Source organism: Rhinolophus ferrumequinum, chromosome 17, assembly GCF_004115265.2.
Source record: "Rhinolophus ferrumequinum isolate MPI-CBG mRhiFer1 chromosome 17, mRhiFer1_v1.p, whole genome shotgun sequence".
In the NCBI taxonomy this organism is placed as follows: domain Eukaryota; kingdom Metazoa; phylum Chordata; class Mammalia; order Chiroptera; family Rhinolophidae; genus Rhinolophus; species Rhinolophus ferrumequinum.
The window spans coordinates 2,173,058-2,197,814 of NC_046300.1; the positions used below are offsets into that span (position 1 = coordinate 2,173,058).

Sequence of the window (24,757 nt, forward strand, 5' to 3'; positions counted from 1 at the left end):
GGCTGAACTGGGATGACAGCAGTGGACAGGTGGATAAGTAGCCGCCATCAGTATACATGTCGGAGGAAGAGCTGAATTCATTTTCTGAAAGATGGAAATAGATTGTAAGAGAAAGAGAGGAGTAACTCCAGGGTTTTCGGGCTCAGCCATTCACTGGGGTGAGCCCAGTAAAGAAGCTGTGGGTTTCGTGCTGGGGGAAGTCAGGAGCTTTTTTTTGAGACATGTTAACTTTCCGATGTCTGTGAGATTTGAGTAGGCAGCTGCATGTCCATGTCTAGGGAGAAAGGTCTGCTTTGGCGAACTGAGTCTGGAAGAGCCCCTCAAGGTAGAATTTAATGCCCTGTGCTTGCCCTCTACAGCCTGGATACTCAACTCCGTGTTTGGTGTGCCTCCGCTCATGCAGCACTTTCCAGGAAAACGTCTCCTTTTTACCAATTCGTAACTCGGTCAAAGAGGTTAGTGTTAAGTTGACCGAGATCATATGTCTGCAGTTCAAGGTGATCCTGTCTAAACACTACTTCCTTTGTTTGTTCTACTGCTTAATTTTGTCTGGCATCGTCTGGTCCACAGCAGACACTTAATTGCTAAATGAAGTATACAAGGAAATAAATAGCCAATGTTCTTACCTCTATTGGAGAACATGTAACCACCACCCAGAGAGGGAGATTAATTTGCTAAAACTGGTGTCTGCTGTTAGACCTGGAAAGACGATGGCTATCCCACTGCATGTAGCTGACAACAGTCCCTGAGCAACTTTCCCTGGGTCCCAAGCTCCGCACCCTCTGTCTCCAGTGTCGGACTCTCATCGACTCCCAGTAAGAATGTTTTCCTAACTCTCCAGCACATTAACCAGCTCTCATGTTCTCTCCTGTTACCATTCTTGCAGCCCAGGGTTTCTCCACGTCAGCACGACTGATAGTTTAGCGAAGGTGACTGTTGTGGGGACTGTCCCATACACTGTTAGGATGGTTACCTGCACCCCGGGCCCCTTTCCATGCAATGACATAAGCCCTCCATCTCTCAACTGAAAACATGAAAAATGTCGTCGGGTATCTGCTGGCAGGCAGCGCTCCCTGGTTCAGCAGCACTGGCTAGGCCATGTCCCAGCTTCACTGTGTTGTGCTCACTCACTATGATGGGACCTGAGCAGGGCAAAGGGAACGTCCGTGCTTGTGTGTTTGCCTTCCAGGCCTGGCCCTTTCTTCCTTAGAATCCGAGGTTTCTAGCACTTCTCTCCGAAGCTGGCTGTGTCTTCTCTCTTGTCAGGCGGTTTGGCCAGGGCACAGTGAGTCCGAGAGTCCTTGGAACCTGGCAAGATCAGGGATGCAGACATGTTTACTCCGTGGTTCCTTGGAGGCCACAAAGGTAGCCATCGCCACAATTCCAGCCAGAAGCTGTGTAAGCCAGAAGGGATCGAACAAAACCCAAGCGGTCCAGCAATAGTTGTGGAACAAACGGAACCCAGGTTGGCGTGGTGGTGAAGGTGGTGAAGGTGCAGGCTGTTTTCTGAGTTGCATCATAAACCGGCTTAGCGCCAATGTTGACGACGTCAACCCAGAAGAGGAATTATTTTTCTTGGGTTAGGTCTTTGCCACTGAGCTAGCATAAGCATGATTTACCATCAAAGAGCCAGTCACATTTAACCCTGGAGCACTGCACAAGGCTTGCAGTAAAGTGCGCTCATTCTGGAACATTCCAAAGGGGGGATTTATCTACTAAATCTGAGCACTGTGCTTCAAATTCTTTATTCTACTCATTTATTTTCTACCACAAGAACCATGCTACCAATTTCGATACCCGTTCTTGAGAGCTAGTGCAAGTTCTCCGTGTCAGTGCTTATCATTATTCGTCTCTTTCACAGGAAATGCCCCCTGCAATAAAAATTACATCCCATATAATGGGTATAATTGCACATATCTTTTGTATTTGTATTTTAAATATTGCAGTACGAGATGTAGGGCTGTAAAAGATGTCAAAACATAATCGTGCTCTGGGGAAATAGGATTTGTTGCCTGCTTGAGAGAGCAGCGGATGGCCTTCTTACTGCAGATCTGCCATTTCGAATAATAATAACATCTTGGAGGGTGGTGTTTCGGGAACTGCGGACCGTGCTTCAGGAAGGACCAATTACCATTCTGCTCTAATGACACTGCTGAGTCATCACCGGGAAATGCATCACAATTATTAATAACAGATAAATGTCATAGATGGTGGGGAAATATTTAAAAATTCAATGGTTTCCACTTATGCGGCTCATGAATAATACATTTAATTAAGAAAAGCCAAATGGGAAGGATTTTAAACTTCCAATTTGCAGGGTGTTTTTTTTTTTTTTTCCTTTCCCCATTAAAAAATATACAAATTAAGCACACAGTGGCTGACGATGAAACAAAATAGATAAAGGCCCCACTGCAGGCTGGCTGTTTGGATGAGAGGGAGAGGCAGCCAGGGCAAGAAGGAAGCCCCGTGACAGGACCAGCCGGCAGGTGGACCAGCGACTCCACCCATTATTCACAGCGGGGCCCAGAGGGCACCTGGATTCCAGTACAACAGCTCCTGCCACCTTCCCCTCTGCCTGTTCCCCTGGAAATGAGGAGGTGGGCTAGAGGATCTCTCAGGCCCATTCCACCCCAGGCGTTCCATGGCTCTGAACTGAGGACATCCTCTTCTCCAGGCTCCAACGCTACCCAAAACCAAACGTCCAATGGGCGGCCACCATTCTGTGAAAATCCGGGCACTTCCCTTCCAGGTGTGATCATGCAGAGGAGACTGAGTTTTACCGTTGATATCAGCAGTTTTCTGTGGGGATCTGAGTCCCTCCTCCCCCCCCAGAATCTGCATCACCTGGGAACCTGTGAGCAAAGCAGATTCTCTGGCTCCTCCCAGACCCACTGAGGAGACTCTGAGGGTGGAGCCCGGAAGTTTCTGCTTTACCAAGTCCTCCTGGTCATGCAGATGTGCACTCAGGTTTTAAACTCTCTGCTCCAGAGAGGCCGTCTTGGAGAGAAGAAGTACGTCTTCGAGGTTGCACAAATGTGTTCTACTCTCTGTTAATATAAACAGGTTGGAGTAGTTTCAAATGACCTTTGATTCTATAAGAGTCTGAGGAAATTATCCTCAGGGCAGGCAGTGTTGATGGGGAAGGAATGGCTTGGATGTGCAGGGAACTGGGGGTTTGCAAGGAAGTTCAAGGGCGACGAAGGGCAGCTGACGAGCATCGACCTAGAAGAAGAAGACACAGAAGAGAAGAAAGGCAGTGTGAGGGGAACAGCCAAGGGCTTGGCATCAAGTCCTACCCCTTCTGCATGTCGACAACATGAATCGGGGGATTACCTTTCTGTTCCTACCTCCAGTACCCTGTCATGTCTAATGGGCGTATTAGCCATGGCCAGGTAGCCTCATAAAGCAAATCACTGGGATGGTGTAGCAGATCTGAAATGAAAGAGCTTCTTAATTTTTTTATTTCTGTATGGAATCTTTCCTATTTGCAGACCACATTCTTCTAGCAGCTTCTATTAGGTTGGTGCAAAAGTAATTGGTGGTTTTTGCAACTTTTTTAACCTTTTAAAGCACAATTACTTTTGCACCCACCTAATAGATGTTCCCTTATTGAAGAAGCATATGCCACATATAGGAATAGATTGAAAAGTTTTAGCAGGTAAGGTAGAACTGAATTCACCAAGGGAGGGATGGAAATTACATTCTCAGACCCCAAGATTACAGTGTAAAGAAAACAAAGATTTTAGGGGCACAGGTGGAAACCTATCATTTCTGTTAAGTGGAAGGGGTTACCTCGGCTTTTGGAGGGCCAACATCCATTCCTCTCTCCAAATACATGTTGAGTGAAGATCCCTAAGCTGAGACATGGCCCCGGAAGTTTGCTCAAAATGGTCTTTGTTCCACAAAAGTTTGAAAAAATGAGGAGTCACTGAGAATAGGGGGTGTGAACTGCATTTTCCCTCCTCTTTATAGAGAAGAAAAATTTCCTATCTGGACGGCCCACTGGTTTCAAACAAAACCCTGTGAGCCTCTCTTTGGTGGAGCCAGAACAGCAAGCTTAGAAGTGAGGCAGCAAAAGACATCGGTAAAGAACCTTAGAAGCAAGAGACAGCATGAAGTGATGAGATCCCAGGAGGCACTTGCAAAACAAAACAAAGGTTCAATATCCAGGAATGGGACAAGAACGTCAAAGCATATTTTCAAAAATGAGAAGCGAATTGCATTCATGCATACTTGATCTAAAAGCATCAAAGGGACGGGAGATCAAAGGAATGCAGAGGGTGGAGTGGACCATTCATAGAAACACAGATTTAACCTCCCATCCATTGCAAAAATAAATCTTTTTTGTGACATGTGAAGCAATGCTCATCCATCTTCTGCTTGGTCATCTCTAAGGATGGTGAGCTCATTACTGTATAAATCAGCTGGTGCTATAGCTCTAGAGCTTAGACCAGGGTTTTCATTACATTAGGAATCAAACAGCATCTGTCGCCCCACCAGCCACACTTCCTACATTTGCCTTTGGACATCGTGGGCAGGATGCCACATAATTTATCATTCAAATTGGGATCTCTTAGAATATAAGAGAGTATTACAATGACTCCAGGACAGCACACCTAAGCGGGACACAGAGGGGCACAGTCATATTCTAATTGTGAATACATGGTGCACAGAACTCTCAGTCAAGTATGAGTCTAGGAAGGATGACACTTTTTTCCCCTGTTTTCCAGCTTTATCTTATGCATGGACCTTCAATGATAACCCTTTGTATGTCCAGGAGGACAACAGGCGGTTTGTATCCCAGGACACAGGAAACTTGTACATTGCCAAAGTGGAACCATCAGATGTGGGCAACTACACTTGCTTTGTAACCAACAAGGAAGCCCAGAGAAGCGTTCAAGGGCCACCCACGCCGTTAGTGCAGCGCCCTGATGGTAAGACGTCAAGTTGTCTTGGGGATGTGCTATGTCCATGGCTCTAGGAGCCTGGGGAGGTCTTAGGGCTTCCTGCTTCCCTCTGGGTCAGTGGAGCCACGTCACCTATGAGTTGAGTTTCAAGTCACAAACACAATGGCAATCAGGTATTATCAAAACTATAACAGAAAATTCTGTAATTCCCCCACATGGTCCAGTATACATGATTTGGGGGATACTATGCCATCCCTTCCCTGGCGTTGGGATAGATCCTCTTTTGATTGCTTATGGAGTCATTTTGTAAAAAAGCAAAAACAAACAAAATGACATTTGGGGGAGTAGGCGTGTGTGTGTGCACGTGTGGGTGCTGCCAAACTTCTTCATTGAATTATATATTTTCAATGAACACGTGATGCAGCTTCTCTTTAATGCCTCTTTCTTTTCCACATTTGTCTTTTTTGTTCACCCTTTACTTACCTGGCTGGCAAAATGGAAATCACAGCCAGGGAGAGAAAAGCAAGCCAACGTTAATCACAAGCATCACAAAGAGGAATGAAACACAAGATTCATACTGACTATAGTCCTCCAAGAAACATACCTCAGATTGGTCTCTGATGAGTTTTGTAGCTTAGTCACGTCATAGCTGGTCCAAGATTTAGAGAATAGAACACCTAAGGAAGTCATCGAAGGAGAAAAACCCTCTAGTTGGTTCTTTAATTAAACAGTCACAGTGAGAAATGTAAAGGCAGAAAGTCCACTGACGCCCTTTTAATCAGATTCTGGATTTGAATGAGTCCCTCAGAGAGTCTCTTGTCCCTGAGGAGTTGAAGAAAAGCAGGAACACAGTGCTAAGAATGGCTCACGGAATCCCGGCATTTGTTCCATCCAGGGAGTTCCTATGGCAGAGCTTTTGTGGTCACGAACCACCCAACAATGTTTGCAGGCTCTTCATTTGGAGTTCAGCAACCATGAGATTCATTTCTAAGTCTGACTTCTCCCCTTCGGTGAGCACTCTGTTCGTGACGGGAAGAGCTCCTAAGCCTATAACATGCAGAGCCATTCTACCATATTTTCCACTTTTTTCTGTTTACTCTTAGTTTCTGCGTCTCCCCTTCTTAATTCCTTTATCCTTCCATCCCCTCTATTCCCTCCCACACATTAATGGTAACACTAGATCAGAGTATTGTACATAATATTTAAAAATTCAAAGCTCTTGTTCTAAAAGTAGTCACTCGAGAAATGCCCGATGTCAGGAAAATGGGAAATATAAAGCCTACCAGTTTAGTTGAACACTGTAGTATCTCTACCTCCTCAACCATGGCCTTTTTGAATGATCAGAATGATCCAGGTCTTAAAAATGAAGCATTTCTATGTTAGATGTATTTTGTAATTTCTACCTTTTGTGCAATTGAACTGGCCACCAATAACTTGCCACCAAGAGGAATACGTTACTCTGGTGTTTGGTGTATAAGTAAAAAGATAATCAAAAATTTGAAGAATCTTGACTTGTCATTGGTTGAATTAATGAAGCTAATGAGACCAGCTGGAGGCATATTTCTGTCACAATTGCTCTGGTAGAGAGAATACTTCCAATATATTAGACCACTGTCTTATTCTTGTCTTAGCCCACAGCCACAATTTCTTATTGGACATTATAAAACTATAAAAACGAAAATGTTTGGTGTACGTGCATGGCAAACTCATTTAGCAGTAAAATCTTAATAAAGTGACTTTAGAATATTGATGTCTTTATCCCAATTAGGTGATCACCTCATAGGTTTGGTTGCAGAAACACTGGTATTTTGGATTAAGAAGTAGGTGCTGCATCAGACCTCTAACGGTGTTAATGGAAAATTCCTTTTTTCCTGAACTGATCTGACCCTGTAAGTTCCATGAAGGGTAACAGATCTGGATATCTCTAGAAATGTGTCTGTTAACTCAGAAGAATCTCAGAATCTCGGTGTACTCAGGTTTTAATTGGTGACACCCATTCTCCTTCCGATGCTGATGGGACACCTCTGTTCTGACACTTTGATGTATCCTAGATATTTATGTTTCAAGGGAGAGGGGAAATGATGAGTTCCTTAAGGACATCATGACATGTCCTTGCTCTCTGTTGCTCATTAAAGGATACAAAAATATTGTGAATTGAAGGACAGAAGAGTCCGATTTTGGTTAATGAAACATTTGCTTCATAGAAAAGTTCTCTTCTCCAGAAATCCTGCTAGCTCTTTTGATATTTAACAGGTGTGATGGGGGAATATGAGCCAAAGATTGAAGTGCGTTTTCCTGAAACTATACAAGCTGCAAAGGATTCATCTGTAAAACTGGAATGCTTTGCCCTTGGAAAGTAAGGTTGTTTTATTTTGTTGTTTTTACCTGGTGTTTTAATTAAAAAGAAAAACAAACCACTTTTTGTTATTGAAACATTGCTTTAAGGTAAACTACCAAATACATTTCAAATGCTGGGCAAACGTGGAACTTTCTGATTGGAATTTAAACACACATGCTTAATACTCTGAAAATGATCGAGGTTGCTACTCTCCCCAAAATGTGCTGGCATTTCCTCTAGTGTGAGCATGATGACACCCAATGAGGCGGCACACTGCACAGGAAAAGTGCTCGTGGAAGACGTGAGCACGTCTCTAACCTTCCACGTGCCCTTCACGCCATTGCATCTTAGGTCCAGAGACAGCGCCCATGGTGTCTCCTTGCTTAATTACCCAGCAATAACTGTACCTGAAAAACCTGCCCTGGTAGTCATTCCACTAAGACCGACTAAAGGCCGTGTTCATGGTGGGTACTCAGAACCGAGCCGAACCAGCCCTGATAGAGGGGGTGTTTTGTTTTGTCAGATAGGTGCATATTATTCTACAGGTCTGGAATGCCTGTCAGCCAAATGTCTGCATTTTTTGCACATATTATTTGGACACCTCTTTACCTTTGGGGGCTGTTCAAACTTCATTATTAAGCCTGTGAACACCAGTACCCAAATAACATAGAGGTAGATACGCGTAAACTTGACCTGCCATTTTTCTTTTTTTTAAATTTTATTTATTGAATTAATTGGGGTGACCCATGTTTAAACAAGTGTGTGTGTGAACCACCGGGGCACATGGTTACACTGAGATTCTGGAGGTCTGGGGTCAGGTCTGTTTTCTCCTTTTCTAACAAGCTCTCAGGCAACACTGATTCTTCTTGTCTGTAGAACATACTTGGAATAGTAAGAGACTTGACTCGCACTGTTTTTGAGGGATACCTTTAAATCGAGAGTCTAGTCCTAATTTGGTCACCGCATTTATAAATACTGATTACAGTCCAAACTGTGGGAAAGGTCCTTTAAAGTCTCCATCTTGTTTTTAAGTAAATAGTGCTGGTTATGAAATCTCTTAGGTTGCTTTCTATATATGAAATTTTGTAGATCTTTAAATTCAAATTTTTAGGTTATTTATTTTTCATGTATTTAAGAGACCATACTTTACTTTCATACAGTGCTGGTCCTATAGTATTTGTCCAATAATTATTGATTGATTGAATTATTCATAAAGAAGTGACATACAAGGACTTTATGTCACAGTTTTTATTTGTTTGCCTGCCTTTTAAGAAATGATGGACTTGGACCATTTTCAAGCTTTCTCAAAAATTAAAGTTTACAAAAATAAAATAAAATTTTTGTCAGCAAAATGCTTGGAGAGTTAGATGATTTATTTAAAAAGAAAACTGATGAAAGGCAGAATCTGAAAAGAATATCAATAGCTTACTCTAACATATTTGGCATCAGGAAGTAATGAATTCCTGAAATTTAAAAAATACTCTTGCATAATAACTGAAAATTGTTGAGGCTAGTTCTCAAGAATCTCACATAAATAAATTTTATTTGTTAAATATTTATAATTAATAATTTATATGATATCATCATCATTGTACGGGGAATATCATATTTTTACTACATACGAGAAAACTGAGGCTTCGACTGGGTGAGTAATCTGTTGTTTCACGCTTCTGTGAGGAAGATGAGGGCAGTCAAACTAGTTCCTCTAGTTTTAAGTTCTGGACTTACAAACTTTGAGACAGTGATTCAGACAACTGCTCTGAAAGTCAGTGGAAGCAGATTGAATCCCAAATTTCTCAGGAGTTGTCTGACTGTGCACAAACATGCTTTCTGTCCTCCGTGACATAATTTCCATATTCTCATCGGAAAGGCGTTGCAGTGCCACCTGCCTCCACGATTGGTCTGAAGACCAGAGTGGGAATACATGTAAAGCACACAGTCAGCACGGGGCTCGGCACTTGGCAGTAACGTTGAATTATTCTGAACCCCAAGTGCACCCCCATTCTCTGTGTGTCACCAGTGTGTGAGTTAGTGAGGATGGCCCAACCAGAAATCGTTATCTCAGAGCATCTAGGAATTCTTGTATCTCTTAGGCCTGTTTATTTTCTCTCTGCCTCAGTATTGATGACAGCACAACCGAGGAAGCAGCTAGTAGGGTCTGTCTGAAGTAGAAAAGAGGAGCAGATGAGGAGAAAACTTAATTGATCAAAATAGTCTTTGAATTGCTCATGTATCAGATTTCTTAATTTTATTCACTTCTGCACTTCTAAAAAATTCAAACCTACAGAAAATTTGAAAGAGTAACATCTGGATCTCTCTCCGCCCCACGCTCTCTCTCTCTCCACACACATGCCGTGTTTCCCCCAAAATAAGACCGGTTCTTATATCAATTTTTGCTCCAAAAGACACATTAGGGCTTATGTTCAGGGGATGTCATCCTGAAAAATCATGCGAGGGCTTATTTTCCGGTTAGGTCTTATTTTGGGGGAAACACGGGATATTAAAACAGATGGGTGATAAGTAATAATGTAGCCTGCATTTTGGGGGACATTTATGACACTCAAGATATTGCTGTAGATCTACACCTCTTTTTGGCCCAGCTTGCTGTAAAACTAAGGGGTGGAAGAAAGGAAAAAGGCAGAGTCAGGAAATTTTGACCAACCCATTTAGAATTCATCATTTGACCTCACTCTTGATCTGGTCATGGGTACGTGCTGTTAGAAGTCACCGGAAGTATATGGAAGAAGTGGATTTGCAATCTAAGCAGGACGAGGGAAGCCTTAGAATATATGAGGTAAATGTCCAAGAATTCTCAGATGGAGGATTTAGAAATAAAGAAAACCACCTCTCATTCGTAATTGACCTCATGGTGATGGACACAACACATTAAAAACTGGCAATCACTAAAACTGCACACACTAACATTTGTTATTAAAAACATGTGGGAGTACCTAAACTTCTTGATAAAACTGGGGTTAGCAATATTTGGTCCAGGAAAATTTAGTTGGAAAAATAGTAGCTAAAATAAGCTCTCAAAATGGTAAATCTGATATGTATGGACAAAAAAATTGACTGATAAATTATACATCCATTGTTAAGTTCATACTTAAAAAAAAAATTGCACGTGAAATAAAATTAAAGAAGAAAGGGAAAATGATGAGACTTGCTTAACTGAACTTCATAGAAAATTGTCAAGAAAATCATTGATTTAATGGAACATACACCATAATATTTTATCTGATAAAATCAATCAATGTTGTGATAATGTTTATTAAATTAAGTCATTAGTATGGAATTGGAATTCCTTGAGGTTAAAATAGAAACTCCAAAGCATTCATCAGTCCAAGTGATTGTACTAAAATGCCTGTACCAGACACATATTTTATGTCACTGGATTGTAGATGTATTTCTTATATCTTCAAATGAACAAAATGTATGTGAAAATGCTTTGTGTACTTTGGAAGATATTATTATACAAATGAGAGCTACTACCAAAAGGAGTTTTTATGTAATGTTGCCAGTAGTTTTCAGAAAACAAGTGGCATTGTCGTTGAAACATTGCAAAGACACTGAAAATTCTTTCCAGCCCATTATAAAATTGGAATTTACCAAATACTCTACCTACCAACTTTTCTAAATTTGCAAAATTAACAGACGTAAAGAACAACACATGCCTTAGAAAATTAAATATGTGATAGGTATAATTAACAATCTGACAATAACATCAGACTTCTTGCTTTCTAAATTATAAACCTGTAGGTGTAGGTTTCTTGTGAAATGTTTTTATACACTTGATTGATAATTATAAACCATGTTCTCTGACCTTTTGGGTTTAGTTACTTTTTTTCTAAATATGGGGACTGCTTTGTACAAATCCATTTAAAGCTCCTTGTTCACTGTCCGAGGTACTGAGCTCCTTGGTTAGGTGTTTGATGAATGAAAACTGAGAAAAGCTAATTGATTCAAGGAGGAATGGCATCAAAGTTCTCTTCTTATTAATAGTGTTTCTAAGCACTTTTGCTAACCAACTACTGACTACTCTTTGTGCTATAAGCTACACATTCATTAAGCTAAGTTTTATATATTTTGATGAGAGAGAGAGAGGCAGAGAGAGAGAGAGAGAGGAGGAAACCAGTAGATGAGCAGGTGAATAGGAAGGAGAAAAAAATCAAGACAGGTCAAGGCCACATCTTCTGATTAAGTTGTTCATGTTTAAGATCCAAGGCAGTTCCTGATATGCTGATGGTTTTCATTAAACATTTGTGAAATGTAGTACATGTAGACTCACATAGGAAATATGGAAATATCGCCTATCCACGGGAATGGTCCTGCTCTTAAATGTGTACATTATTTTGGTATTTCTCTTAATGTTCTCTGAGCTTCCTAGGTCTATGTTTTGGTTTGGTAGCTATCATTAATTTTGGAAAATTCCCAGCAATTATTACTTCAAATATTTCTTCTGTTCATTTCTCTCTTTGTTCTCCTTGTGATATTCCCATTAGACATTGATTGCACCATTTGTAATTGTCCCCAGTTCTGGGATATTCTGTTCTTTTTTGTTTTATCTTGATTCCTTTTTCTCTTCGCATTTTAGTTTGGGAAGTTTCTATTGATAGTTCTTCGAATTCACTTACTCTTTCTTTAGCCATGTTCAGTCCACTGGTTAGCCCACCAAAAGCATGCTGATCGTACTACAACATTTTTTTCCTAGCATTTCCTTTTGGTTCTTAGAATTTCCTTGTTTCTGCTTATATGAATCATCTGTTCTTGCATGTTGTCAGTTTTTTTGTTTTTGTTTTTGTTTTGGGTTTTTTTTTTCCGTTAGAACCCTTAGGATATTAATCAGAGTAATTTTAAATCCCCAGTCTGATAGTTCCAAAACGTTTGCCAGAGTCTGGTTCCAATGCTTGCTTTGTCTCTGCAGACTGTGATTTTCCACATGCCTTGTATGTTTTTGTTGAAACCTAGACACATTGTATCAGGTAAAAAGAACTGAGGTAACTAGATTTCAGTGTGAGGTTTTATGTTTAGCTAAGAGGTATGCATTTTTTACTGTTTGTGGTGTCAGTGGTGTCAGAAACTCACATTTTCTCTGCTGTCCTGTTTTTGTCTCCCTGTGGTGCTGGGGTTTTTCTAGAGATTCTTTAGTTACTGTCTGAGACCTGCAGTGCTTCCTGCTGCTGCAATGGGAACCCCACTGATGATGTAAAAGCCATGGTTTGCTCAGTCTGTCATCTCTGTCAGTTATGGGTCTGTTTCTATTGACTGCTTTTCCTCCTAGTCATGATTCTCATTTTTATGCTTTTGAGGTTATCTGGTACTTTTAGATTGAATTACAGACATAATCAATGTGACATTGTTGAGTGCTGGGAAGTGGTGCATTTATTGAAGGCACTGGATTTCAATGATAGGAGTTAGGTCACCGCAAACCCGTGTGATCCTTCTGTGGCCTGTGAGCTAGCATCCTTCCAGCTGATACAGAATCCACGTCCTTCCCAGGCTGGTTTACAGCTGAGATACGCCCCCTGCTGAGTGCTGCAAATGTTCACAACTCTCTTCTCTAAGTTGATAACCTTTTTAAAATCCAAGCTAAGACTTGCCAAAAAAACCAGTCAGGGCCATGGAGGAGCACATACCACACTGGCTTGTATGTGACGATGACAATATCTACCACTTATAAAAACCTGGAGTAGATGGTTAGAGAGAACACAAAAAACATAGTTTCAGTCAAAGCAACAGCCATAGGAGGCAGCTGCAGCCATGCAGGCAGGGGGTACAAAGAGTAAGGTCAGGAGAGGATGGCTGGGTGCTCTTTCTTAGAATCTGACCATCTTAAACCACCGCAGGCTAACGTGAGTATAGAATAATTGAGACAAAAGTTCAGGGCCCTGCTTCAACTTTAACTGCTTTGACTTTTAGGATATGCATCTCACTTTCTGTGCTGGGGTTTCAAAGCTGTCATGATCACAGATGTAACTCTCATTTGGTCTCATTTGTTTAACATGGCAGACTCTTCATGACCTAAGCTGCAAATTAATTGTATCGTTAGAAACCCTGAGAAGCTTTGTGTCTAGTTGCTATGCAAATGTAGTATGACCCACTGATGGACCTGTGTTTCCGGTGAAGAAAGTACAGGCCTTGCGCCTGGTGAGGGAATTACACTGATACCCTCATCATTCTTCTTCTGCTCTTGTAAAGAACCAAGCATGCTTTCCTTTCTTTTTCTTAACCTAGGAATTTTGCTGTCGGTGATCTGGAGTGTAAATAAAATTAGTAGCAGCACCGAATGTTCCTGTTTGTTCTGGAGACTTCATGCGGAGGGCTAGATTTATGCATATGTATGTATCTTATTTATTTTTTCTAATTTAGGGAGGAAAAGATACCCAGCTTGGCTATTAATGTCAAGGGATAAATCTGAAGTCTCACCAAGATGTTCCTAGGTGTTCCACAACTTTCAGACGACAGAGCAGCTACTTGATGTCTGCTTTGATTCTTATGCGTGTGGACATCACTGCAGATTATGCCACAGAAAGGTTGCTCAGGGCACTCAGGATGACAGGCGTTGTTTTTGTCATTTAAATGAAGCACATTTTAGGCCTTTAACAATTGGTGAAACAAAACCAGAGAGGTATCTTAAAATTTCCTATTTGGGTGTCTAACAAGTAGTGTGGCTTTTTCTCCTCTCATTGAATTGAATGGATACAGAGCAGGATGTTTCCAACCCGTGGTTTGTCCCATTTGCCACGGCGTGTTCACTGAAACCTAATCTTGAGGTTCTTGCTAATTGCTTTGCATTGTATCATGACATTATATCGCTTGGCATAAAATAGCATTGCAAACTCCATAGCACATTCCCTTCTGTTGACCATGCATGGAAATCTGAGAACTGTCAAATCTTCAAGCCAATCTTTCAGAAATTGAAAGATATAAACCTTTAAGACACACACACATACACACACACCCGAGGAGAGCTGGATGCTTTGTTAGTGGATTCTAACATTTCAATAATAATTTATTAGTTTTAGACTTACGTTTTATCAGTTCTTTGAAATTTTGTACATTGCCATCTGTAAACCAAGACAGTTTTGTTTCTTCCCTGGCAACCTATATACCTTTTACTTCCTTGTTCTTGCATTACTGTCTCAGCGAAGGTTTCTAATGGTATGTTGAATAGGAGTGGTGAGAGAGATGCTCTTGCCTTTTTCCTGATCTTAAGGTGAAAGCATCCAGTTTCTCACCATCAAGCACGATGTCAGCTTTATATTTTTTGCAGACATTCTTTACCAAGTGGGTGACGCTCCCTCTACTCCTAGTATGCTTTGAGTTTTTAGTACCACTGGGTATTAAAATTTTCCAAGTGCTATTTCTGTACCAACTGATCTGGTCATGGGATTGTTCTTCTGTTGAGCAGTGATGTACAAATATCGAGCGAGTCTTGTACATGTGGAAGAAGGGCCATTTGATTGTGGTGTATAAATCTTCTTAAGCATTGCTAGATTCTGTGTGCTGATGTTTGCTGAGGATGTTTCCATCTACGTCAATGCGCATATTGGTCTGTAGTTTTGCTTTCTCAAAACATCTCTATCGCATGTTGGTATTCAGAAAATGCTGCCCTCATAGAAGGAATTAGAAATGGTTCTCTCTGCTTCTATTTTCTGGAAGAGATTACAGATAATGATTTCTTTCTAAGTGTTTGAATAATTCACCAGTGAACCCAAGGGGGCCTGGTGCTGTTTGGGGAGATTGTTAATTATTGACTACATTTCTTTAACAGTTATAGATCATTTGTTTCTCCTTGTGAGGATTTACGTAACTTGTATCCTTCAAGGAATTGGTTAATTTCACCTAACTCCTTTTAATGTCATAGGATCAGTAGTAATGACTCTATTTTCATTTCTGATATTAATTATGTGTGTCTTCTCCCTTTTTATCTTGGTTAGCCCAGCCTAGAGATTTGTCAATTGTGTTGATCTTTTAAAAGAATCAGCATTTTGGTTTGCTGATTTTCTCTTTTGGTTTCCTGTTTTCAAGTACAAATACTTCGACTTACTTAATCTTGCATGAGAAGTGGAATAAGTGTGCAGTGAAAATACAAGGAGAAGGTGGGAGCCGAGCAGCAGACCAAAGCCTAAGCCAGGGGCATGCACGTTACTACTCATCGTCACAGGGGAGCAAACGCAAAGTGAGGGTAGGAACACCTAGAAGGCATTAGAAAATATTCACGTGCTTTCTACAGAGCAAACGTGAGCAGGAGAAGCAGAGTGCTAGGACTGAATTTGAAACAAGAGCTTGAAGGTCAAGGATTGCTCCATAGAGTTTTGCTTACCGCGGAACAAAACAAAACAGAAGATAAAATGCTTAGTGAGGTTTATCTTTTCTTGTACTATTGCAAAAGTCAAAAACATTAATTTAAGGAAATTACAAAAATACAGGCAAGCCAAAAGAAGAAAATAAAATTAGCTGTACACTTACTTCCTCTCTGAGAACATAACTACTCTCACTATTTTGATGCATAAATTTTTCAATTCTTAATTCTATTTTAATACAATTATTACAATGCAGTGCATATCCTTTTTACAATGCTTTTAAAAAATATTTAAAATATGTACCATGAATGTGTCTACAGGTCATTAAAGAGACTCCTGTACCCCTTCTGTAATGGCAGTGGGGCATTCGAACGTGTCTTGTCAGCCAGCCTCCTACTAGTGGGGACTTAGTTTCCTTTTCTCTCATTTTGTTTCCATTTTTGGTTGTCATGAATGACCAGGTAATGACTGTTCTTGTGGTATATTTTGTCCACATCCATGTGAACTTTCTCAGTATGTTGTGAGAAAATGAGAATTGTCAGGTAAGGGGCACGTGACATTCTCAGGTGTCTGACATGTGTTGCCAAGTCCTCCTGCAGGACCCTTGTAGAGGCCCACTTTCTGAGAGCAGGGACCCAGCCTACCAGAGCCTCTTTTGATCTTACAGACATACTCTGAATGCAACGTCACATATTCCTTTCATTCTTTTTTCCAAAAACAGAACTTGGTTTTTTACTGTGCTGTTTCTAAAATTAAACTAATTTAAAGGCTCTAAAATCATCCAAGAAGAATATATGTACTTCTGGAAGCAACTTCATCCTTTCCACTCCAGTCTGTCACCACCTTTCTCAGGAGACCCACAGTTCTTACTTTTCAAGTAATTGGCAGTTGCAGGAGAGAAAGATTGTTTATCCAAGTTGGAACTGAGCTGAAGGAAAAGAAGTTACTTGCTTCCTTTTTTTCCAGGCGACCCAGGAACCCATCTCTAGAACCTTTACTGGAATTTGGAAGCATCTCAGTATGTTAAAAAAAAAAAAAAAAATGTGATTTCACCTTCTGGCCCTTGGAGAAAAGGAACTCTACCCGTAGTTATAAAACACATTAGTTCATTTGGTGAGAAATGCATTTCTAAAAACACAGTACATGCCCTAATAAGCCTAAGAGGGTGGTTTTGTTTTGTGCTGGTTTGTTCATGCAGGGGTAGCAAGGATAATGGTTGAGAGCTCTGTCATCCGTTCTTCCTGACAAGCCTATGAAGCCATTACCACGACTCCCATTAACCAGACAGCACCCTCAGGGAATGTAGGGAATTTCAGCAGCAGTACTGAGCTGGGGCTTGTCAGGCTGGCTCTGGAGCCCAGGCCCTGGACCGAAATCCCGTGGCGTAGGATGTGGACCTGTACTGACCTCCAATGGACTCGTCAGTTACCTTGACACATATGTCAGTGTTTCCCATCTGGGAAATGCATCCAGAGCAGCAAAACCCTCGATTCTTACACGGAAAGTGGTTTATTCTCAAACACAACATTTCTTTTCAAAGTGACCTTTATTTAACCGTCTTCCTTCACATGCCTTAGATAACAAAGATTATGGACAAGCTGTGAATTAGCTGCCAAGGGCAGGATCTTACTCAGCTCGGCCACACCTTGAAATAAGGGGCTCCAGTTTAGGGTCCCTGTGTAAATTAGTGCTTATTTTACTTTGGTTCAAAGGAGTAGAAAGTGGTAACACAATTCCTAGGGAGTATTTGGACAGCAGGCCCTGCCAGTCTCTGTTTGATCATCATGACCAAGAGGCAGTTTAGTAGGCCTTAGTTTTGGTTTCAGCTTTAGATTCCAAAGTGTACTCCCACGATGACTCCTTCTCCGGTCCCTGGGAAGCCGTTGTGGCTTCCCAAAGCTAAGGCTCATTTGCATTCCATCACACACAATTTGCCTGCGTCCTTGTTTTCGCCCTGCGGCAAGTGCCATTCTGCTTCTGTTGCTGTGAACAAATCATTTGTGGCTTTTCCGTGGGCTGCAGCAGTCGTGGTGTCAAACAGCAAACTCACACCCTGTACCATCGGGCTCCTCCCTGAGGGAAACCTGGTGTAGACAGACTAGTGTGGGCCTGGATCACGCCAACCTGTAGACCACTCGGAAAAGTGTTCTCCCTCTTTCCATACCGTGCAATTGCTTTTCTGCAGAACTCATGAATTTATCCGTATCATACCCCCATAGGACCATCTCATATTCCAGGCTCTTTGTATGAATATTTCAAGTTGTGGAAATGAAAGCAGCTAGCTGAACAGTTTGAAAATTTAACAAAGGCTGTCTTTGCTGGTTTTGTTATTCTGCTTCGCTCTCTTCTATTGAAAATATCCACTGACAGGATTTTCGGAAATGAGGTTCAAGTTAAGAATAATCCCACCATAAGCGTCTTAGGAAGCTGGTTCTCTGTACTCGTTTCTAGTTAGAAACTTGGTATGGCCTGGACTTAAGCTGTGCATAATGAGGTTTAAGAAATCCAGGGGAGAAATAGAAGCTTTCTCAAATAGCGCTAGTAATGAAAGTTCTATTTATGGCTAAAAGTATAGAATTGAAACACAGTTCCTACTAGTGTGTGGAGAGCTTTAATTTAACTTCCAATTAAGGTTGAACTAGGCCAGATGGTTACCAAATGTATTCTCTGTCTTCAGATAAAATTAATAGGATGCTCACTCAGTACAAGAAGTAAGACAGAGAATGGAGTACGTGTCCTTATTTATGGCAATGCTTATTTAAGAAGCACAGAAACAGAGGAGGGGGTAAGAAAGAAAGAAGGAAAAGAAAACTTTGCTTTTATTATCTGGTAGTATTTCAGAGCTGTGAGGAGCCACATTTCAGGCAACCCTGATTTAGAAAATAGGAGCAGAGTAAGAAACGGCTCCCTTGGAAATCCAAGGTCCCTGAATGCCTGGTCTGTGGTGTGAGGAAACTTTGGATGAGAGACGTGCTTCAGGTTGCTTTTCTTTATTGAGATTTGTATTTAAGCTCTATTTCTACATCATATTTGTGAAGATTAAAAAAAAAGTGGCGGGGGTGGAAATTGTAGCTGAAGGGAAAATGTGGCCAGAAATGGTGATACCTGGAGTTAGGATGATGGCGCCATTTATTTTGACTTAACTTATAAGGGCACAGTTTCAAGACATTTGACAATAGTCTCCAGTCTAAAGACCCCCTCAGAGATCCCCATTGCTCCATGGCATTCTTCATACATTAATTAACATATTAAATTTGCATTTTAAATAGACCACTTATTTTAAAGTAAAATGAACTGACAGTGAATGTCGCCTCACTGACATTATCAGTGTGGACGAAGTAGGTACATCCTAAAAAGAGTGCTGAGGATACAGGAGACAGTCAACTGGTGCTTATAATTGAATGGGTGGTGACTCAAAGGCTGGAAGCTTGATCACAATGAATTAGCCTGTCCTGGGGCTGAGTGGGGGAGAATTGGCAGGTAATAATTTAGGGGGAAATTACCTGTCCAAACGTGAGTACCATTCCAATAAGGTAATTAGGATTGTCAGCAGCTGCCAGCTGAGGCTATAACTCAGATGACACGTGGAAGCCATCAGTCACAATGCCAGGTACACAGTAAGCACTCAATTAATGCTTATTACTATTCATAAAAACACTCAGGTTTCTTCCACAGTATTTCTTTTTTCTCTTCGAAGAACTCGATCTGATACCCTTTCTTCTTACCATAGTGGTCCTAGTTGATTAGCCTGATGGAAAAGAAAGGTACTTTCCACCAAAGCATGTCTTGTATCACTTGAGCAGTCTCTGCTTTCGTGATGAGGGAGGGAACGTGACCTCTGTGACTGGGCAAGACATGCTTAGCAGGTGGCATATTAAGCAGCACGAGCAGGAAACCCACTGCGATGGAGAAATGGCCATGCTGCTGTGGCCACTGACCCATTGTGCTGAGGTCTGACTTCAGTCTACAGGCGACTTGTAAATCATTCCATCCTGAGCCCTAGTCAGATGGAGTGCTTCTCAGGGAGCAGAAGTGAACATGAGCAAGGATTCTTGCTCTTGCGATAACATCATAAAGTCTTAAGGTATTTTATTAATTTTATCATTAGAGCTCAGACATATTGTTTAAGACGTGCTAGATAGCAGGTTAAACACATGTGAGGATTATGTAATCTCATCCTCACAAGAATCCTAGGAAGGAATCGTGAACTATTATTGATCTCCATTTTGTAAATGAGAAGATCTATGCTTGTGTAGGTGTGATAAAATATCCGTGTGAGGGCCGCACTCTTCATTGTATTAGTAGTAGTTCATTACTGTCATTATTAGAGTTATTTACATAGACTGGTCCTTGTTGGAAAAATTAACTTGCACTTAAAAACTGAAGCTCACTGCTGAAATAATTTCATCTCTTGTTAATTCCAGCTTTTTCCACCCACAGTCCGTTTGGGATGGCTGCAGAAAAGAGGGAGGGTGTAAAATCTGAAGCACTTCATTTAGTGTCTTCAGAAGAAGTTCCTGAGAAAACGGGAACTTTGCATTAAAATGTACATGTATTACTGTCACTTTTGTTTTACATTTATTCTCTCTCTATCTCATATCCCCAATGTGAATCAGGACCATGGCTTTCTTAGTTAGCAGTGATGGAACCAATCTGAGCAAAAATCTCAGCATTTAAATGCTAGCTATGAAAATTTATAAAACTGCTTGATTTTTTTTTCCCATTAGAAATTTGTTAACATGAAATGTGGCCACACAATACACTTGATAAGACTTTTAAATTTAAAAATGTTTAAATATTTGGGTATTTTTTGATAGTTTAGTTGCTTCGAGAATTCTCACATATCTAAACTACAAAACATAATATCCAGAAATAATCCACCACAGCATATCATTCAATCCCACAGATGGAAAGTAACCTAATAAGCATTTGAACCCAAGCACACAGAATCTATCTGTCAGGTCTTTTGGTTGGAAGCAACAGGAATATAACTCAAACAGGCTTAAGCCAAAAAGAATTACTGACTAACTGGAATGTTCAAAGAGAGATTTTCTAGGCATCAGGCATAATTTGATCTCTGCATGTGAAGAATTCCAAGTTTCTTTCCTTTGTGTTGGCTTTGGCTTTCAATGGGTACTTTTTCCACTTGGGGAGAAATTGTTGCCTAGAAACTCCAAGTCTTATTGCCCTGTCTGATCAAAGCCCTGTGAATAGAGTTCCTCTTCACAAGCTCTCCCGGTGGTATCCCAGTATCGGGTCTGGTTGTCTCTGATTGGGTGGCCTGGTTTCCGTAGGTGACCAATCACAGTGGCCACAGTGCGCAAGTCTCTGATGGGAAGAGCGGAATCGTGTGCTCTGTCCTGAAGCCACAGGTGTGGTCAGCTCAGTTCAAAGACAGAGTCGGTTACAGCAGCCGGAGGGGCTGCCTGCGGTGGAATCTGGGGAGGCGGGGGATCAGGAGGTATGTGGGGGGAACACTGACCTTTGCTACTGCGCTGCCCGCACTGGACAGGTGCATCTGCAGAGGATATGCTGTTTCACCCTTCAGGGAAAGCACTTGTCTAATGTCGCTTCAGTGTCGTCACTGAGTTTTGGGGGGAAAGTCAGAATAGTTGAGATTGGTGGGACTTCTTCTTCTCCCTCCTCCCCCCACTTAGTTGGAGGGTCTTAAAACAGCCGTGGTATCTGTATTGCCTTGAGATTAACCACACAGCTTCTGTGGCAAAGCAGCCTGGGAACACACCCCAGCTCTGCCACCTCATTTCCGGGAAAAGTCAGTGAAATCATATGTGCACATTATACACGTGCATAGCACCTGGCATGCAGTTTGTGGTTAGTATTAATTAGTTTATTTGTTATAATAGTATTGCAATCATTATTATTGAATAGCAAACTTCTATTACTGCTTCAGAGACTTAGATGTTTAGTTATGTTAAAAATTGACCTCTGTCTTCATAATCAAAACAAAGCACTATGATGTAACTATGGGAAAATTACTCTTTACTGAAATTATTGTTTGTCTGAAGGCTTGAGATGAAAAGCTTGTTCAGTTGGTTACTTTCATGTCTTTGTCATAAGTTTCAGAAACTCATGAAGAGACTAGAAAAGGTATTGCATTCAGACAAGTATCAGAACCTCCATTTTTCTCTTTGTAAATAGATTTTGTTAAATTTTTCTTTTATTACACAGGTAATACATGCTCAGTGTAGGAAAATAGAGATAAACAGAAAGTGGGAAATAAAAAGCATTCATGCCCTCATCACCCATGAGTAGTGACTTTTCATATGTTCACATATGCACAACACGTATTTTTAAAAATTGGGTAATTCTGCATATACTGTAAAATTCACCAGACTGGTGAAGATTCTTCTATGTGAACAAAATTTCTTCTAGAACTTCATTTCTATTTGTACTAGTTTGGTGTCCCATAAAATGAATGAATAAAAAATCCAGTTATCTGAGGTTAACTGTTGTCAGGAATATGCCATTTTCCTAAAATGCCAACCTCAATGTGTGATATGTGGCAGGGCTTTTTCAAAGCACAGAAACTAAATTTATGATAATAACTTTATTTTAAGAAAATTCAAGTTGCATCTGTAACGATATGCTAATTCTGAGACAGACATTCGGCATCACACATCCATGTGGGGTACGTTTTCTGACATTACGTGTGAGCCTGGCTGCTTTCCTACACAGAGTATATCTTTGATTTGCACGGAAGGATCGGAATTGTTTGCCAGTGCAAAGTTCCTAGGGCTTTTTCAGGTTTCTCGTTGTACTAGAAGCCTTCTCTGAGTCACCGTCAATTTTCTGCAGCCACTTACTGCTCGCACTCTACAGAGCGTGGTCAACCACTTGGCATGGGATCTGATGGTTCTCCCCATTAGTTTTGTTGACTTGAAAAAATCCTGCATCTTTAACAAAGTTTACAATTCAGCACTGCAAAATAACTTTATTACTACTATTAATTGACAATATATTTAGATTATAAATATTTAGATCATCCGACAATCTGTAAGGGAATGATGAGTGACTTGACAGAAGGGAAGGAAAGATGTTAATGTAAATAGATTGGAATTTGATTTTGTAAATGATTAGTTTCTAAGGGACTATTTTCCTGTTGTGATTTTATTCACAGCCTGCATTTCGTTATATTATACCTGCAAAGCGAGGTCTTCTACACCACAAATTTCTAAATCCATTCCTTAGGTTAGACACATTAAGATTCATATGTTATGTGTTTTTGCTATTTTAAAAGATACTCATATTAGACCAAAGATATTAGATATAAGATATTAAGCCAAAGTCCTATAAATAAAGAAACTCTTTCCAAATTCTTTCTAACAAGAGATGGGGTATGATGCAAAGTTATCTGTTATGTGATCGTTGTTTTTCCTTTTTATTTTAGACAGACTATACATGAGTATATTTTTTGAGGATCATAGAGCCTGTACTCCTAATTCAGGGGGATCCATCACGATACTGTCCCCCTCTGCCGTAATCCAGCTCAGCCATCACTTGTCTTCAGTTACCTACTAGTACCAATTAAGCTTTAGAGGAACCTGTATTTTTGTCTTAGAATCTATAACTACAGAAAGAGCTTGCCTACTCTTCAATGTCATGTCCTTCAAAGAATTTTCTGAACCCCATATTTCAATTGATATAATCTTGTTACTATCTCTGCAGCCTAGTTCCTTTATTTCTGTTAGTGCCATTTACAGATATATTTGATTTTGTATTTGTTTGTTGTATGTTACTCCACTGATCTGTCAGCAGTGGGAGGGCAGAGAATGTGTCTATTTTAGTCACCGATTTATTCCCTGTTCACATTGCCGTGACTTGCGCATGGCAGGCATTTAATGAGGCATTACACATTGCTGAATGAGTGAATGGTGAATGATTGCATGATCTGAAATCTACCCACAATGTGATGGACTAATTGAATTTGTTTTCCTTGAGAGTTATTTTTAAGGACACTCTTGTTTTATCCTGCTGTCACAAAGGCTAACCCGGATTGTATTCTAATGAGGTGTAACTGTTTAGTCCAGTCCCTGAGATTAGTTGGAGGAGGTTGGATGGAAGCCTCTTGCCAGGGAAAGTCAAGTACAGCAAATCCCAGGCTACCCTTGAAATCCCGAACTTTCAACAGGAAGATGAAGGCTTCTACGAATGCACTGCAGGCAACCTTCGAGGAAGAAACCTGGCAAAGGGTCAACTCATTTTCTATGGTGAGCTAACATTTCAAAAAGTATGTGAGCTATTTGGTAGTACCCTTCATTGTAAAATGTGAAGGTCATTGCCATGTGTGGAAAAGTCTCCAAGAGAGACAGGGAAGCCACGGTTCTCGGTTGGATGCTTAATATGATGCTTAGTGGGTGAGAATAGCCATTTTTAAAATATGGCTTTAACTTCAGTATGGTCTATGCACGGTATTGTTTATTATAATTGCCTTGAAAATATCAGCAGTGTCATGTTAAAGCCATAAAGCTTTATCACCCAAGGTAGCTCGGAAACCACTTATCTACTATAGAACATCCAGCAATAGTCTAGGACCATCTTAATTATCATTCTAAGCAGAATTTACAAAAGGAGGAGAGAATGGCAGGAGCATAAGACTGAATAGTAGTTTTCAGTATTTCTTTCTGTTTCCCATATTTTTGTCTACTCACTTGTAGATAATAGAAAAATACAATAATTATTTCATTAAAAAATATATATGTTTGCCAGAATCTCTCATGAATTTAAGAGCGGTGATGAAAGCATATATTTTTTACAAGTTGTTTTTATGTCTTCTTTTATCCAGGCCAAAATATAACATTGGCATGAGATCTACTTCTTCTTCTTCTTCTTTTTTTTTTAAATCAAATAAACTGTAAAATATAACCCAGAATTCTCAATATGTATGGTGCTTTTAAAATATTTTTAACTTCTTTGCTAAATTTAAAATATCTATATTGGAGAACTTTTTAAAACTGAGTTTATATGTGGTCAAAATACCATATAACATGTTCATATGTCACATGTTTAAAATCCTGATGAAGTAATTGGAGAAAGATACTTTTTTTATAACTAGAAAAGTCTAAGATATCATAATTACCTCACAGCGATGCCTCTTGAGTGTCCTGCGGGGAGAACATATTGTGCCTCGGTTATATTATTTTCCATTTCCTTTAGGATTTTCAATTTTAACCCAGAAGGAAAAGCAG

General features: G+C 40.4%; 1 protein-coding gene across 1 annotated transcript in view; it reads left to right on the top strand.

Annotated features, from left to right (window-relative positions):
• The window catches only part of CNTN6 (contactin 6), a 249,377-nt gene that overhangs the window by 159,873 nt on the left and 64,747 nt on the right, over positions 1–24,757 (top strand). The window contains 3 exon segments of the mRNA XM_033131532.1: positions 4,731–4,934; positions 7,161–7,263; positions 23,595–23,779. Coding sequence (XP_032987423.1) covers positions 4,731–4,934; positions 7,161–7,263; positions 23,595–23,779 — 492 coding nt within the window.